We start from the raw sequence: 15,669 nt of genomic DNA on the forward strand, positions 1-15,669 counted from the left end.
TAGCCTATATAAAATTGCAAACATCTATCTTTCAGTACTTTTTTACTTAAGTACATAACAAATTGAGTACTTTTGTACTTTCACTTGAGTAAAATTGCAAAAGGAGTACTTTTACTTTTACTGGAGTAATATTTTATTATACGTATCTGTACTTTTACTCAAGTTTATTTATTTAATTTTAACTTTTTATTCATCAAAGAATCCTGAAAAAAGTATCACAGATTCCAAAATAATATTTGGTAGCACAACTATTAATAGTTATAATAATACATCATCATATTTTCATGATTTCTAAAGATCATGTGACACTGAAGACTGGAGGAATGATGCTGATAATACAGCAAATAGATTATATTTTAAAGGATATTAAAATAAAACATTATTTTATATATTTTATTTTGATAATTTAGAATTATTACTGAAATACAACCTTTTTTTGTTTCAGACAGTTCATTGAACAATAATAAATGAAGTACCTGAAGCTAACAATGAAGTAAATGTATAATAATTAGCAAAGAGATTAATTTAGCGCTGTAAATGCGCGTGTGAGGGGCGGAGACGCGCCGTGGAGCGTCAGACGCGCGTGAGGACCAAACACAGCAGAACGGTAGGAAACTTCACTCCTCTTATTATTTCTCTTTTACTATAGCGATTTATTTTTAGATACGTGATCTGAGTATTTCATAGACTTGTAGAGTTATTAGAGTATAGAGTTATTAGAGAAATGGAGTTTTCTTTTACATTCTTTGGTCGAAGTTTTCAGATCGGCAATTCGGAGCCTGTTCGCGACTCCGTTGATTCAGATCGGCACTTCGGAGCCTGTTCGCGACTTGGTTGATTGAGATCGGCACTTCCTGTTCGCGACTCGGTTTATTCAGATCGGGACTTCGGAGCCTGTTTCGCGACTCGGTTGATTCAGGTCGGCACTTCGGAGCATGTTCGCGACTCCATTGATTCAGATCGGGACTTCGGAGCCTGTTCGCGACTCGGTTGATTCAGATCGGGACTTCGGAGCCTGTTCGCGACTCGGTTGATTCAGATCGGGACTTCGGAGCCTGTTCGCGACTCGGTTGATTCAGATCGGCACTTCGGAGCCGGCTCGCGACTCGGTTGATTCAGATCGGGACTTCGGAGCATGTTCGCGACTCGGTTGATTCAGATCGGGACTTCGGAGCCTGTTCGCGACTCAGTTGATTCAGATCGGGACTTCGGAGCCTGTTCGCGACTCGGTCGATTCAGATCGCCACTTCGGAGCATGTTCGCGACTCGGTTGATTCAGATCGGGACATCGGAGCATATTTGAGATTTTTTTAAATTCAGATCTGGACATCGAAGCAGGAAGTGTTTGTCAAACAGTTAATTGGTGATAAATGAATATTTGGACTTGAGGCTTTTTTAACCTGTCAATTCAGCATGTACATTTACCCACACACAAAGGTGGACACACTCTAGACTTAATTAGAGCTCTAAACTTTTCATCCATTGTTATTAAGGACGTTATTCATAACAGTACTGAAAATAAGTAAATATTGATTGTTAGCTGATGCTAACTGTCTAGCTAACAAACTTGCTTGTGCTAACTTGAGGTAATTTTTATAAATAATGTCCAAATATTTTTATTCAACCACCTATATATATATATATAGACTACATCTGGGGAGAAAAAAAGGATGTGATGTTCAGAACATGGTTACTACAGTAATTATCAAAGAGGGGAAGAGATTCACCCCGTTTGGCCAGGGATGGTCATCTCTGTTTTCTCTCAGGTATATCACAGTGTAAGCTTCACAGTGAACATTACTCTCGTCAGCATAGTCCATATCAACAACAAAAATATATCTTGACTCCATATAGTGGTTATTTTGGAAAAAATCCCAGGTATTTTGAGCAGTAGGATTATAAAAAAAAAAGAAATGTGCTAATATAAAATTTAATTAGCCTATATAAAATTGCAAACATCTATCTTTCAGTACTTTTTTACTTAAGTACTTTTACTTAAGTACTTTTGTACTTTCACTTGAGTAAAATTGAAAAAGGAGTACTTTTACTTTTACTGGAGTAATATTTTATTATACGTATCTGTAATTTTACTCAAGTACTTGATTTTTGTACTTCGTCCACCACTGGTTATTTTCAATCATCTTTGTTTGGGCTTCCCAGGGACGCTGTACTTGGAGATTAATGGTTACAATTTATGTTTAACTCGGTTCCCGAAAATGGTAATCCACATGTAAAACTATGTGCAGCACATTTTGCTGAGGACAACTTCCTCAATCTCAATCAGTTTAATGCCGGATTCGCAAAAAGATTATTCTTGAAAGATAGAGCAGTTCCCTCTTTGTCTGGAGAAGGCATTGTTTATGGACCACAACCGATAAGTGTATTTTATAATTTAAGTTGGTGCGTTTAACAGTTTCTGTAACTTATTACACAAAGGGCAATGCTGTTTAGCTTTGTTAACTAGATGTTAGGGCTGTGCAAAAAAACGAATGCAATTTTCATGCGCATCTCATTAGTAAAAACGCTCCTGTGATTATAAGTACATCTCCAGCACATGCTCCTGCCCACTTGCTTCTCAAAACTAGTCCAATCGCGTTACCAGGAGGGCAGCCTGCTCTAAGCTGGTGTCGAATCACAACACAGGAACCGCTGACCCAATCAGAACTCGTTACGTATTTCTGAAGGAGGGACTTTATAGAACAAGGAAGTCATCAGCCCGTTTTTTTGACAGTGAAAACAGCGGTATACAGATAGGTGAATTGTGTGAAAAATACTGTGTTTTTTTACACGTGAAACATGAACACATGTTATATTGCACACTGTAAACACAATCAAAGCTTCAAAAAAGCGTGAAAAATGGGACCTTTAATTCATTAATTGTTAACCCCAGGTTTAGAATGACCCAGGTTTAACTATTTCAAGTGTGAAAAGCCTTTTCTATCTAAATATGGGTAACTAAAATGGATAATGTACCATGAAATGTACATTTACATGCCATGACAGAAGGAAAGGCACACATTATTTCTAGTCCCAAATTGATTTTATTTTGTATTTCTTTTACGCGTGGCAGCCTAGATAAGCTACTGAATTTCTACATTTGGAACAGACTTGATAGGTCCATGCCATCTTTAAACATGAGACAATGCAATTACTGGTTAAGTAAAAATAAAAATAAAGTCTAAAAGATAAGATCCAAAGCATCAAATAAAATCATGCATTTATATTCAGATTCGAGTTCAAGATGAAGATGACACCTTACAATGCTCCTCTTGACCTTTGTCGATGTTCTCTCTAGGTCCTGCTGGTCTGGTCTGCGCTGAGACTCTGAGGCAGGAGGGTTTTACTGATCGTATAGTGATGTGCACCATGGACAAACATCTGCCTTATGACAGGCCTAAACTGAGTAAGGTTTGTACACAGAACAGTCCATAGAACAGGTTGAGAACAAAGTTTTACCATATAAAATTAACATACTTTTACAACAGAAGGTTTTATTTTTACCACACGTGTGCTTAAATCCAGCAAGTATGATAATGATTTAATGCACATCCCTCATTTCTTCAGTGTTTAGAGAGCACAGCTGAGCAGCTTCAGCTGCGCTCATCTGACTTCTTTCAGATGCACGACATAGAGATACTATTAGAGAAAGAGGTGAGAACACTTTACCTGAAATGTTTACTTAATTTACTGAGGAAAACACTAATAAATGTGTCTACTCTGTCTTTTAACCATTACACATTGTGGTGGTACCATTGTACAGAGATGGTTTCAGATGGTAATACAATAGTGTTATGAAACACCAAGTATTCAATTATATTTTTGGTACCGTTACTGAAATGACACTGTTTAAATAATTGATGTGTAAATCTGTGATATTCCATAAATTGCCTTATGTTTCTTCACAGGTTGTCTCTGTGGATGTGAAGACACGGACTGTGACATTTCGGGATGGTTTTAAAATGGAGTACCGAAAACTCTTCATTGCCACAGGGAGCAGGTAAATGCTCCAGTTAATAACATAAACTCAGTTCCCTGCTATAAGGGAATGAGTGTTCTGTTACACACTTATCGGGAAACTCCTGTTTACTCTGATACTGTAGTCTGATTTGTTCATGTTCGTGTAGCTTTACGAACCAAAAGCACTTCAACCTGCCAAAATTGGTGGAGCTGACTGCTATGTAAGTCAGCCATGAGCGCCATTTTGTCAGAATCTTTCGACTGATGGCAGTCATCTACTCGCTTGTAGCCTTATAGCACAGCAGCTTACACAGTACTCTTTCCCTTATCTCAGGGAACTGATGTTACGTTAGTAACTGGAGTGTTACCTTTCAAATGGTCTTTACTGTTGAGTTACATGCTTATGGGAAACGCATCCAATTGTGTGGTGCTTTAAAGAGAGTGCAGAATGAAGCCGCTCTGCGAGCCCATACTGAGGGCTCCTGTATGCGTGAGCTAATAATGAGACACAAGCCACTTAGGCTGAGGACTACAAAACAAAACCTTCTCCACTTATAGAGGGCATTAGGTAAATTTAGACAAAATCCATGACTGGAGGGCAGAGATTTCAAAGTTATTTTACTTGGTGAAGGTAGATGGCCAGCCAGTGGCCGCAAAGATATCGACGATAGAAATCCTGTTGGACCAAGCCCAGGAGGAGTCCATTTCCCTGATGGAGTGGGCCCTCATTCTTATAGGACACTGTAAGCCCACTGAGCCGTAGACTAGGGCTATAGCATCCACTATCCAGTGAATCTCTGCTTTGTAACCGTCAGTCCTTTAGAGCAGCCTCTGAAGCACACAAAGAGCTTCTTTGATTGCTGAAATGAGCCAGAGGGCTCAACATACTTTCTAATGGCGCTTTTCCACTACGTGGTATGACTTGGTTTGGCACGGCTTAGTATGGCACAGTGCAAATTGGCTCGGTTTGGATTTCCACTGCAGTTGAATGTAAATCTCAAGAACGGTCTGTGTTGAGGGGCTACCTGGATGTAAAAGTAGACATCTTTCAGTTCCAGCAATAAAAACCAGTCCCTGGGCCATATTTGTGTGAGGATCTGCTTTAAAAGTCAACAAATTGAATGGTCATCTCATAAACGAGTGGAGAACGAGAATGGGCTTGAGCCCGCCATCTTTCTTGAGAACTAGAAAGTAACGGCTGTAAAAGCCTAATTTGCTGTTCACTAGAGGAACCATTTCCATTGCTCCTTTTGCAAGCAGAGATTGAAAAAATCGTAACAAAGTTTGAATTAGACCTCTGAGGCGAGGTGACCTGAGAGCAAACTGGAGTGAGTAACCTTGTTTTATCGTTTTTAGAACCCAACTTGACACATCGGTTATGGTTTTTCAAGCCTGAAGCCGGATGGTAAGTGGTCTGAGATTTCTGAGTGGCAGGTGGCCACCAAAGGGATGGGGAACAGACATTTGTGCTAATGTATGTGGGTCAACTATCAAAGCAGTAGTTTGCTTTTGCGTGAACTGAAAGAGAAGGGCAGATCCAGCCTGAACAGTTTCCCTTGCTCAGAGCTAAGCGGAAGGAGTTCCGGATCATGACGGCTTCTGATAATAATAATAATTAGCCTTAATATTACAAATAAGACTTCTATTGATATCTTTCAGAAACATTAAATATTAAGTCCCAAACTTATGAAGAGTGTTTATAAGAATGAAAAATGCATTTATTTATTTTTTTATTTTAATGAATAAGTTCTAATTTTACAGACCCAAACCTCTCAGCTACAAAGGCAAAGATGTGGGAAATGTGTTTCACCTCAGTACACCAGAAGATGCCAACAGTATCGCGACTCTCGCCAGCAGTAAGAATGCCGTCATTGTTGGAACCTCGTTTATTGGTAAGAGCTTATGTAAATTTTACATATATAGTATACATTCTCTTTGTAGATAAATAATAATAGCTTCAAAAAGTGTTTAGACTCTTAATCCACAATTAAAGATGAATCCGTGGCATTGCATTAGACAACAAAATACCATGTGACTCGTATTTTAAAGATGCACAAGCACACTTTTCAAGTAGGTGTATTCATATATTTTTTGAGGCCTCAGTATGAATAATGATTATATGTGCTGTTAAAAACTCTATGTGCTGTTAAATAACGATGATATGTGCTGTGAAAAACATGCTTATGGCGCTGCACATGGCAGCTGAGGTGCTTCGCTCTCCAGTTGTTTTAGTGTTTTTGTTAGCCTTTCCTGTATTTGTTTTTCATACTCAATCAGTTTCACCAAGGGTTAACTGCTGAACATTCTGAAAAAAACACCACAAAGTGTCCTACTGGTTTATGATTATTCTGATGTTTTACTGAACGTTGTTATCGGTGGAGTAGTGGTGCTGATCAAATGCTTCAGCACGGGCAGGAGAGCTGGCACGCTCGCCAAGCTCAGGAAGTACGGATTTCGCACGCCGTTGCCAAGCATCTATCTGGCAAATCTTCACTCTGTGCTACTCAACAAAATGGACAAACATCTTCTTCTTTCCTGGGCAAATAAGGATTTCTCACACTCTGCTGCTTTGTGTTTCATGGTAATCTTCATGGCTGAATGACGCCATTTCGGACAGTGTGCTCCATCTGCCCAGCTTTCAGCTATTTAGAACAGATTGCGACGCAGAATCAGTGGGGAAATCACGTGACTAAGGGACATGCTTTTACATCAACGAAAGGTGTTGTACAGTTGTAATTGTGTTAAAGAAGATGTTCTGTCCTGATCTAGAAGCGCTCTTTATTAACTGCAAGTTTGCCGCTGGATTTTCACTCAATTATTCTCGTTAGTGTTTACATTCCTCCGCAAGTGCATGTGAGCCTAGCCTTGCAAAAATTAGCTGACAGCTACAACACTCAGACACTGTTTTAATAATTATCTGGAACTTTATTAAAGTAAATCTTTCCTGGGAACTGCCAAAATACAGACAGCATGTTACATGTTCCTCCAGAGACAGTAATATACTAGATCACTGTTACACAGCAATACAAGATGCATATCATTCTGTCACACAGGCAGCTTTTGGGATCTTATACCAACCTATAGGTAAAACATAACTCTGCTAAACTTGTAATAAAGACTGTAAAGAAATGGACCAATGAAATAGAGTGTGCTTTAAAAGCCTGTTTCGACCTCACTGATTGGACTGTTTTTTAAGCTGCTACCTACGATCTGGATGAACTTACAGAGATTGTAACATCCTATATTAGTGTCTGTGAAGATATATGCATTTCTATCATGACTTAGTTATTTATTTACATTCAAAAATGTTAAGCCATGGTTTACAGCAAACTCAAACATCTTTGTCAGGCCAAAGAGGATGCCTACAGAAATGTGGACAGAGTCTTGTTCAGTCAGGCCAGGGACACACTGAATAAGGAGATTAGAGTGGCTAAATGAACTAAAAGTTGGAAGATCAGTTCACTTCCAATGCCTCGGCTTCAGTGTGGTCTGAAAGCCACTCAAAAACTACAAGACACCATCCCCCTACACTGAGGCAAATAAATAACTTAAAATCAGTGAGGACGATGTTTACCAGGTCTTCAGGAAGAACAAAAGAAGAAAGACACCAGGCCCAGATGGTGTTACACCAGCCTGTCTGAAAACCTGTGCTGACCAGCTGGCCCCCCTCTTTTCATAGATCTTCAACAGATCTCTGGAGTTGTGTAAAGTCCCTTCCTTCTTCAAATGCTCCACCATCATCCCTGTTCCAAAGAAACCCAAGATAACAGGACTTAACAACTACAGACCTGTGGCTCTAACCTCTGTTGCCATGAAGTCATTTGAAAAACTGGTTCTGACTTATCTGAAGGACATCACTGGACCCCCTGCAGTTTGCTTACAGAGCAAACAGGTCCGTGAATGATGCAGTCAATATGGGACTGCACTTCATCTTGCAACATCTGGACAAAACAGGAACTTATGTGAGGATCCCGTTTGTGGACTTCAGGTCGGCTCTGTCTGTCAGTGGATCACCAACTTTCTGACAGATAGGCAACAGCTAGTGAGACTGGGGAAATTCATGTTAAACAGTTGCTCCACCAACACCGGAGCTCCTCAGGGATGTGTTCTCTCCCCACTGCTCTTCTCCCTGTACACCAACCTTTAAAGACCACTCTGTCAAGCTCCTGAAGTTTGCAGACAACATTACAGTCATCAGTCTCATCCAGAATGGCGATGAGTCTGCTTACAGACAAGAGGTAGAGCAGTGGAATCATTCAGATTCCTGGGAACCACTATCTCTCAGGACCTGAAGTGGGAAAATCACATTGAGTCCATTGTTAAAAAGGCCCAACAAAGGTTGTACTTTGCCAACTGAGGAAGTTTAACCTGCCACAGGAGCTGCTGAAACAGTTTTACTCAGCCGTCATTGAGTCTGTCCTGTGCAACTGGTTCAGCTACAAATCAGACATCCGAAGACTAAAGAGAATGGTTCCGAATACTGAAAGGATTATAGGTGCTCCCCTGTTAACCCTTCAAGAACTGTATACATCCAGAGTGAGGAAAATGGCTCAGAAAATCACTCTGGATCCTTCATATTCAAGTTATCCCCCTTTTGAACTTTTGCCATCTGGCCGGCAGAGCCACAAATACCAGGACATCCAGGCACAAGAACAGTTTCTCCCCCAGGCAATCTACCTCATGAACAGTTAAATGTTTATGCAATAAAGTGTGCAATAACCTAATATTTATTTGTTACCACCTACACCATAGTACATTCCTGCATCTCATTATACTCTATTCCATTTTAACATCTACAGCCCAACTATTATTACAATTTATTTATTTTTAGATTTATTTTTCAATATTTGTCTATTTATATTTACACATGTGCATTTTGTTGATTTTTTTGTCTGTGTTGTTGTGGTCGTCTCTGTGTACTGGAAGCTTAAGTCACTAATCCCTAAGGAACTAATTCCTTGTATATGCGCAAGCATACTTGGGCAATAAAGCTCTTTCTGATTCTGATTCTGATTCTGATTTTGATTCTGATTCTATGTTCAGGCATGGAAGTGGCAGCAGCTCTCACAGATAAGGCTCACTCAGTGTCTGTGATCGGCATAGAGGCCGTGCCATTCCGTAAAGCACTCGGAGAGAAAGTGGGAAAAGCCTTGATGAAGGTGACAGAAAATAACTGTATACAGAATTAAATAAAAAATTATATTAAGGTTTAAGCATTCAATAATCATTAAATGGTGTACATCAGAGGTAACCAGACTTTTTTGTATATGAAGTTTCAGAAATCTAATTTCATTGAGGGCCATGCTTGCAATATACCCAGCTATATTATAAAAATTACCATGTCGTGCTATCACTCTGTTGTCTTACTTTTCATTAACTTTGATAGGGTGAAAATGACTCGCTGACTGTATATTATCCCTTCTTGTAACCACAATAAACCTATATTCAAAGAATATTTCATAACATTTTCTAATTTTGTTTCTCTCCTCAGTTGTTCGAGTCTAACAGGGTGAAGTTCTACATGTTGAATGAAGTGTCGGAGATGCAAGGGCATAATGGACAGGTATCATGAAAGTGAGAGAAACAAAAGTTCAGTGAAGTGTAGGGCTCTCTCTCTCTCTCCCTCTCTCCCTCTCCCCCTCTTTTGCTCTCATTCCTGTGGATTAATTAATTACACATGGTTTTACAGTAGCACTGCTAAGCTTTGAATATTTCAAATAAATATTGCAATAATGGACTGGTCTTGAGGTAAAAGGCCAGTTCTCATAACACAGGTGAGCATACAGTCAGCAAAGTAAATGCATAATTGAGAATAAGCAGAGCTGTGATCTATTATGAAATAAAATGTTTGATAAACATTTCTTTAAAAAATAAAATAATGTACTGAGATAAGTCATTGGCACTATGACATAAATATTAAACTGAAATATTTGTTTTTGTTTTTGATAGTTAAAAGAAGTGGTTCTGAAAAGTGGCAAAGTCTTGAGAGCTGACGTCTGTGTTATTGGTATTGGTGAGTCTGTGTTATTGAAATTGCCTTCTCATATTTTTTGTTTTTTCTCTCACTTTCCCATTTCAGGTCCCATTATAGTCTTGGCTACAAAATTAATCAATACATATTTTATAAGGATTTGTATTAAGGTTTTGTCTCTGCATTTGTTGGATCTAATATACAGTAAAAAATTAATATTGTGAATATAATTTTAATATATAAAAAAACGTTTTCTATTTAAGCTGAATTTTCAGCATCATTGCTTTGGTCTTCGGTGTCACGTGATTCTTCAGAAATCATTATGATATGCTGATGTGCTGCTGAAGAAACATTTCTTCTTATTATCAATGTTAAAAACGCTGTGCTGCTTAATATTTCTGTGAAAACTCTTAAATTCTTTAAGGCTTCTTTGATAAATAAAAAGTAAAAAAGAACAGTATTTATTTGAAATATAAATATTTTGTAACATTCTAAAAGTCTTAACTGTCACTTTTGACCAATTCAATGCATCCTTGCTAAACAAAAAGTATTAATTCTTTCTTTTTTTTCTTTATCTTTCTGACCCCAATCTTTTGAACGGTAGTGCACATTTATACATTTACATGTATGCATTTAGTGGACGCTTTTATCCAAAGCAACATGCAATGCATTCAGGCTATACATTTTTCTTTTCAGATTGTGTTTCCTGGGAATTGAACCCGCAACCTTTTGCGGTGCTCCAGTATAAAGAGTTACATGATCCTTCAGAAATCATTCTATTTTCATTTTCTATTTTAAGTAAATGATTTTCTGTGTAAATGAACGTAAATTAATGTAAATTAACTTTTTTTCATATTACAAATGATTTCTGAAGGATCTTTGTGATGCTGAAAATTCAGCTTTGCATCACAAGAATACATTTTATTTTAATGTATATTCAAATATAAATATATTATTTCACATCATAATTATATTTCACAAGTTAATTTTTTTTCCATGTATTTATGATCAAATAAATGCAACCTTGATGAGCATAGGAAACTCCTGAAAAACATTACAAAAATCGTTCTGATCCCAAACTTTTGACCAGTAGCGCATATATATATATATATATATATATATATATATATATATATATATATATATATATATATATATATATATGTATGTATGTATGTATGTGTGTATGTGTGTGTTTGAAAGTGAAAAAGTGAAAGTAAAGTGACATGTGGCCAAGTATGGTGACCCATACTTGGAACTTGTGCTCTACATTTAACCCATTCAAGTGCACACACACAAGTGCACACACACACCATGAACACACAACCGGAGCAGTGGGCAGCCATATTGCAGCAGTGCCAGGGGAGCAGTTGGGGGTTTGGTGCCTTGCTCAAGGGTCTCAATTCAGTCTTGGTATTGAGGGTGTGTGTGTGTATCATTCACTGAACATAGTGAGGCATGTTGTCACATTACTGTATGTGCATTACAGTTAGTTGTCACAATGGAATCTTGCAATTGACCAGGCCTTTAATCAAGATTTAAAAACAATTATGAAATACAAAACAATTCATGAAACAAAGCAAAGCAAATATAAAAAAAAAAAAAAACGTGTGACAACATGCCCCGATGAAAAATGCAAACTTGCGCCGGGTTCCTGATCATAAACGTGTATGTGTTTAGGCTCCAGTCCAGCCACAGCATTCCTGAAGCAGAGCGGAGTGCACGTGGACTCCAAAGGATTCATCACAGTCAACAAGGTTCAGTCATTCTGCACTGCTGTTCCATGTGTACTGTACATCTGTTAACGCATCTTATAGCCCATTTACTGTATATCTTTTGACGTTCAGAATGTGTTTCTGCAACCTGTGCCAATCTGCCCATGCTTGTGTGCCAAATTGTTGTTTACTACAATGACCTTTAATATTTCATGACAATAAGCTACAAAGCACAAGCTACAGTACAACGCGCAGGTAAACTTATATGCATACTTTAACCTTTTCAGCTCATGCAGACAAACATTGATGGGGTTTTCGCTGGGGGTGATGTGGTAACGTACCCTCTAGCTTTACGTTGCAATAAGAAGGTGAACATACCCCACTGGCAAATGGCTCATGTACATGGTAAGGCCTGTAGCCCATTGGGATGTATTCATGTGCTGCTTATACCAATGATTCCATTTATTATGAATAATTAATTATGTTTCATTCATTTTCCACCACAGGGAGAGTGGCTGCCCTTAGCATGATGGGAAAGGCCTCAGACATTAAAACGGTGCCTTATTTCTGGACAGCCATGTTTGGGAAAAGCATACGATATGCAGGTAATGACATACTTCTTGCACTAAAAATATACATAAAAAAAAAGAACATTGAAAAACACACTTTGTTTAGATTAGAAGAGTGACGGACGTAGTTTCAGCATCAGTGCTCCTCTGATGCATTTCAAGTGCATTAAATGTTCTTGTCAAGGTTATGGAGATGGCTTCGATGATGTCGTCATCAAGGGGGATTTGGACGAGCTGAAATTTGTTGCATTCTACACAAAGTGAGTTGAATTAATTCTTACTGTCTCCAAATATGACCAAGCCATTAAGAGTTAACACATCAAAATCAATTCTGATTTAGATCAGTGATGTGATTGTTTTTATTGTATTGTTTTATTTTTTTATTTAATAATCATCAGCACCATCATCATTATTATTGTTATTGTTGTATAGTCAAATTAAATGGGTTCCATAAAAGTATTAATCAAACTGTGCAGCCCTGTTCATTCTGGTGCTCTTTAAAAAAGCATGTTGGTTGTTGATGTTTTATTGATGCACCTCATCAAGGTACTTAAAAAAATTATGACAACAACAAAAAATGATATTAAGATTTTTTAATTATAAAAAACTATTGAAAACTTGAATCTTTTACACAAGTGATTTACACAGAAATAATTATAGATTTGTTACAGTCTCTGATAAAAATGAGTGGCAGGAATTGAACTAAAGTTTCTGTGATTAGTATTGGATATTGCTAATTATGTTAATCAGTGCAAAGATTTCAAGTTTATTTTAAAGAATTAATTTGAAAAATTGACATTATCTACAATTTTAACTGCATTATTCTTATTGTCTGAAATTGACCGTAAAGGGTTAGTTCAACCAGAAATTCAGTCAGTTATTTATGGCTTAATTTTCATTTTTAGGTGAACTAACCCTTTAATGACTCGAGTCTCCTGGGCTGGGCTAAAGCAAATGTCAATATATAATTGGTTATATAGGGTTAGTGTTTTATTGCAACACACTCTGGGATAGTTCACCCAAAAATAAACATTTTGTCATTTACTCACACTCAAGTTGTTCCAAACCTGTATAGAATTCTTTCTTCTGTTAAACACAAGATATTTTGAATAATGTTAAGCTGCTGGTAGCCACTGACTTCCTTAGTATTTTTTCCATTCCTTTAAACCCCTCAGAACACCTTCGTTTAGAAATGCCCTGGCAGCCACCTGCATTGTGACTGTGTGTGTTGTGTGTTTAATCTACCGTGATTACAGGAGTGAGGAGGTGGTAGCCGTGGCCAGTGTGAACTACGACCCCATTGTGTCACGGGTTGCAGAAGTCTTTGGAGCTGGAAAGACGATTAGGAAACGTGATGTGGAGTAAGTACATTTTCACAGAAAACAACAGGCGTAGTAAGATTTTCCATGGTTTACACGTCAACGCACAAGTGACAGTTCAGACTTCTTTTCAACATTGACAATACTGAGAAATGTTTCTTGAGCAGCAAATTCAGATTTCTGAAGGATCGCGTGACACTGAAGACTGGAGTAATGGAAGACTTTGCCATCACAGGAATAAATTACATTTTAAGATATATTAAAATAGAAAACTGATAATTCAAATTGTTATAACATTTCATAATATTGCTGTTTTAACTGTATTTCTGTATGATCAAATAAATTTAACTTTATGATCAAATAAAGGCAGCCTAGATGAGCATAAGAGACTTATTTCAGTTTATACAGTGCATGGAAAAATCCCTTAATACATTAGGTTAATTTTGCCTCAATAAGTTGCAAACTGGCAAGTGTGTGTAAAAATGACCTACATTATTTTGCATTGTCCTAAATAACAAGACCTGTTCACACACATTTTGTCTTTTTTCCGCTTTAGTATTATTTACATACTATTGCAGTTTTAATTTATATTTTAAATGACTTTTTTAATATTTTGAAAATAAGTTTTTATTGTTATTTGTTAATTTTTTTAGTAATTTGTTGTGCTTTTTTTCTTACACTAGAATATTATTTCAATATTTAATACTACTATTTAGTTTTCATTTATTTTTCTTTCACTTTTAGTATTAGTTCAGTTTTAGTTTTTCAGTAAGTAATTTGAAAATTCATTTTCTAATTTCTGTTTAGTTTTCAACAAATATTTGTTTTTATTTCAATTACAGTTTAATTAAATGTAATATTTTAATTAACAAAAATATTTTTATAGTTTTATTTTACAATTATAACCCGACACACTTCATGCTTTTGAACCTTCTTAAAGAGGAAAAGACAGTAACTGATGATTCAAATTCTGCATTGTATTATTTTCCCCTACAGGACAGGAGACATGTCATGGCTGATCGACAAAAGCTCGCAGTGAAGATGTGATCGGTTAAGCACAGCAAGCTCTTTGAGTTTTCTTGCCAAACTTGGACGATACGTAGTTTTAGTGCTGCAGCAGCAGTTGGTTAAGTTGGACACTAGATGGGAGACGTAAACTGTCCTAACCCGAGTACCTGGGCCGTGCCGAGGACATCGTCCCTGTGAGGTGGAACCTCTCCAGGCCTGGATTCGTTCACAGCACTAACAAATGAGCCATACCTGGTTTTTAACCCTCTGTACTAGACAGGACAGCTCTCTGTTTCTCTTGTGGGTTGGTCGAATCTTTTGCATGAAGCATCTGCCTGTACACAATGTTCATTGGAGAGCAGTTAAGTGGAATTGTCATATTTTATTTTGTACATGGAACTTTGTATATAGCTGTTAACTGAAGATACATTCAAACAATACGGCTGCACTTTTTTCTACCGAACCTCTGCTACTGAATAGTCAGGCTGAAGGAATGAGAACAGAGCTGATGTCTGGCTCACATCGAAATACGCAGCTTCGCTTGTGGCAGTTTGTAGATGTATGGAGAACAGATGCATGAGAATTCATATGCATAGGGCATTAGTTTTCATTAAGACTCTCCCAAAGGATCTTAATTTGGGATCATTATTCAGGGAAGGTAACAAGGTCCATATGTCAATGTCTATGAATATAAATCCAATATAATATAGTATTATCATATATCAAAATTCACTAAATGGTGAATCTCAAACAAAATCAAAAAGAAAAAAGGGTGTGTCTGTATATTGCTTAAAAACATTATCCCTGTTTTTAGGACCATTACATTTTTCATACATATATTGCAATAATAAGAATTTGGATATATATATATATATATATATATATATATATATATATATATATGATACTATATTTGAACGAGACTGAAGTAACTGCTGCTAAATTCAGCTGTTGCCATCAGAAATACAATTTACTTAAAAATATATTTCAAGTTATTTTAAATTGGAATATATAAACACTTCTTTTTTTTTTGAGGGCATTATTTTTTCACGAGAATTAAGCACATTCTCCTGAATTCAACTTCAGTGTTTCACTTATTACTACAATTATCTATTACTTATTTCTTTATG

The 15,669-nt window shown here is 37.0% G+C and overlaps 1 protein-coding gene across 3 annotated transcripts in view; it reads left to right on the forward strand.

Moving 5' to 3' along the window:
- The window catches only part of LOC113072137 (apoptosis-inducing factor 3-like), a 31,564-nt gene extending 16,193 nt beyond the window's left edge, over positions 1-15,371 (forward strand). For all 3 annotated transcript variants that reach the window (XM_026245264.1, XM_026245275.1, XM_026245272.1), the window contains exons 8-20: positions 3,296-3,408; positions 3,565-3,651; positions 3,906-3,997; positions 5,719-5,849; positions 9,001-9,116; positions 9,449-9,520; positions 9,907-9,970; positions 11,609-11,685; positions 11,931-12,048; positions 12,150-12,248; positions 12,397-12,472; positions 13,469-13,573; positions 14,528-15,371. In XM_026245264.1, the coding sequence (XP_026101049.1) occupies positions 3,296-3,408; positions 3,565-3,651; positions 3,906-3,997; positions 5,719-5,849; positions 9,001-9,116; positions 9,449-9,520; positions 9,907-9,970; positions 11,609-11,685; positions 11,931-12,048; positions 12,150-12,248; positions 12,397-12,472; positions 13,469-13,573; positions 14,528-14,570 (1,193 nt within the window). In that variant the 3' untranslated portion in view covers positions 14,571-15,371. The remainder of the gene's footprint in view (positions 1-3,295; positions 3,409-3,564; positions 3,652-3,905; positions 3,998-5,718; positions 5,850-9,000; positions 9,117-9,448; positions 9,521-9,906; positions 9,971-11,608; positions 11,686-11,930; positions 12,049-12,149; positions 12,249-12,396; positions 12,473-13,468; positions 13,574-14,527) is intronic.
- The last annotated feature ends 298 nt before the right edge of the window (positions 15,372-15,669 follow it).

Source organism: Carassius auratus, chromosome 5 (assembly GCF_003368295.1).
Source record: "Carassius auratus strain Wakin chromosome 5, ASM336829v1, whole genome shotgun sequence".
NCBI classification, from domain to species: Eukaryota; Metazoa; Chordata; class Actinopteri; order Cypriniformes; family Cyprinidae; genus Carassius; species Carassius auratus.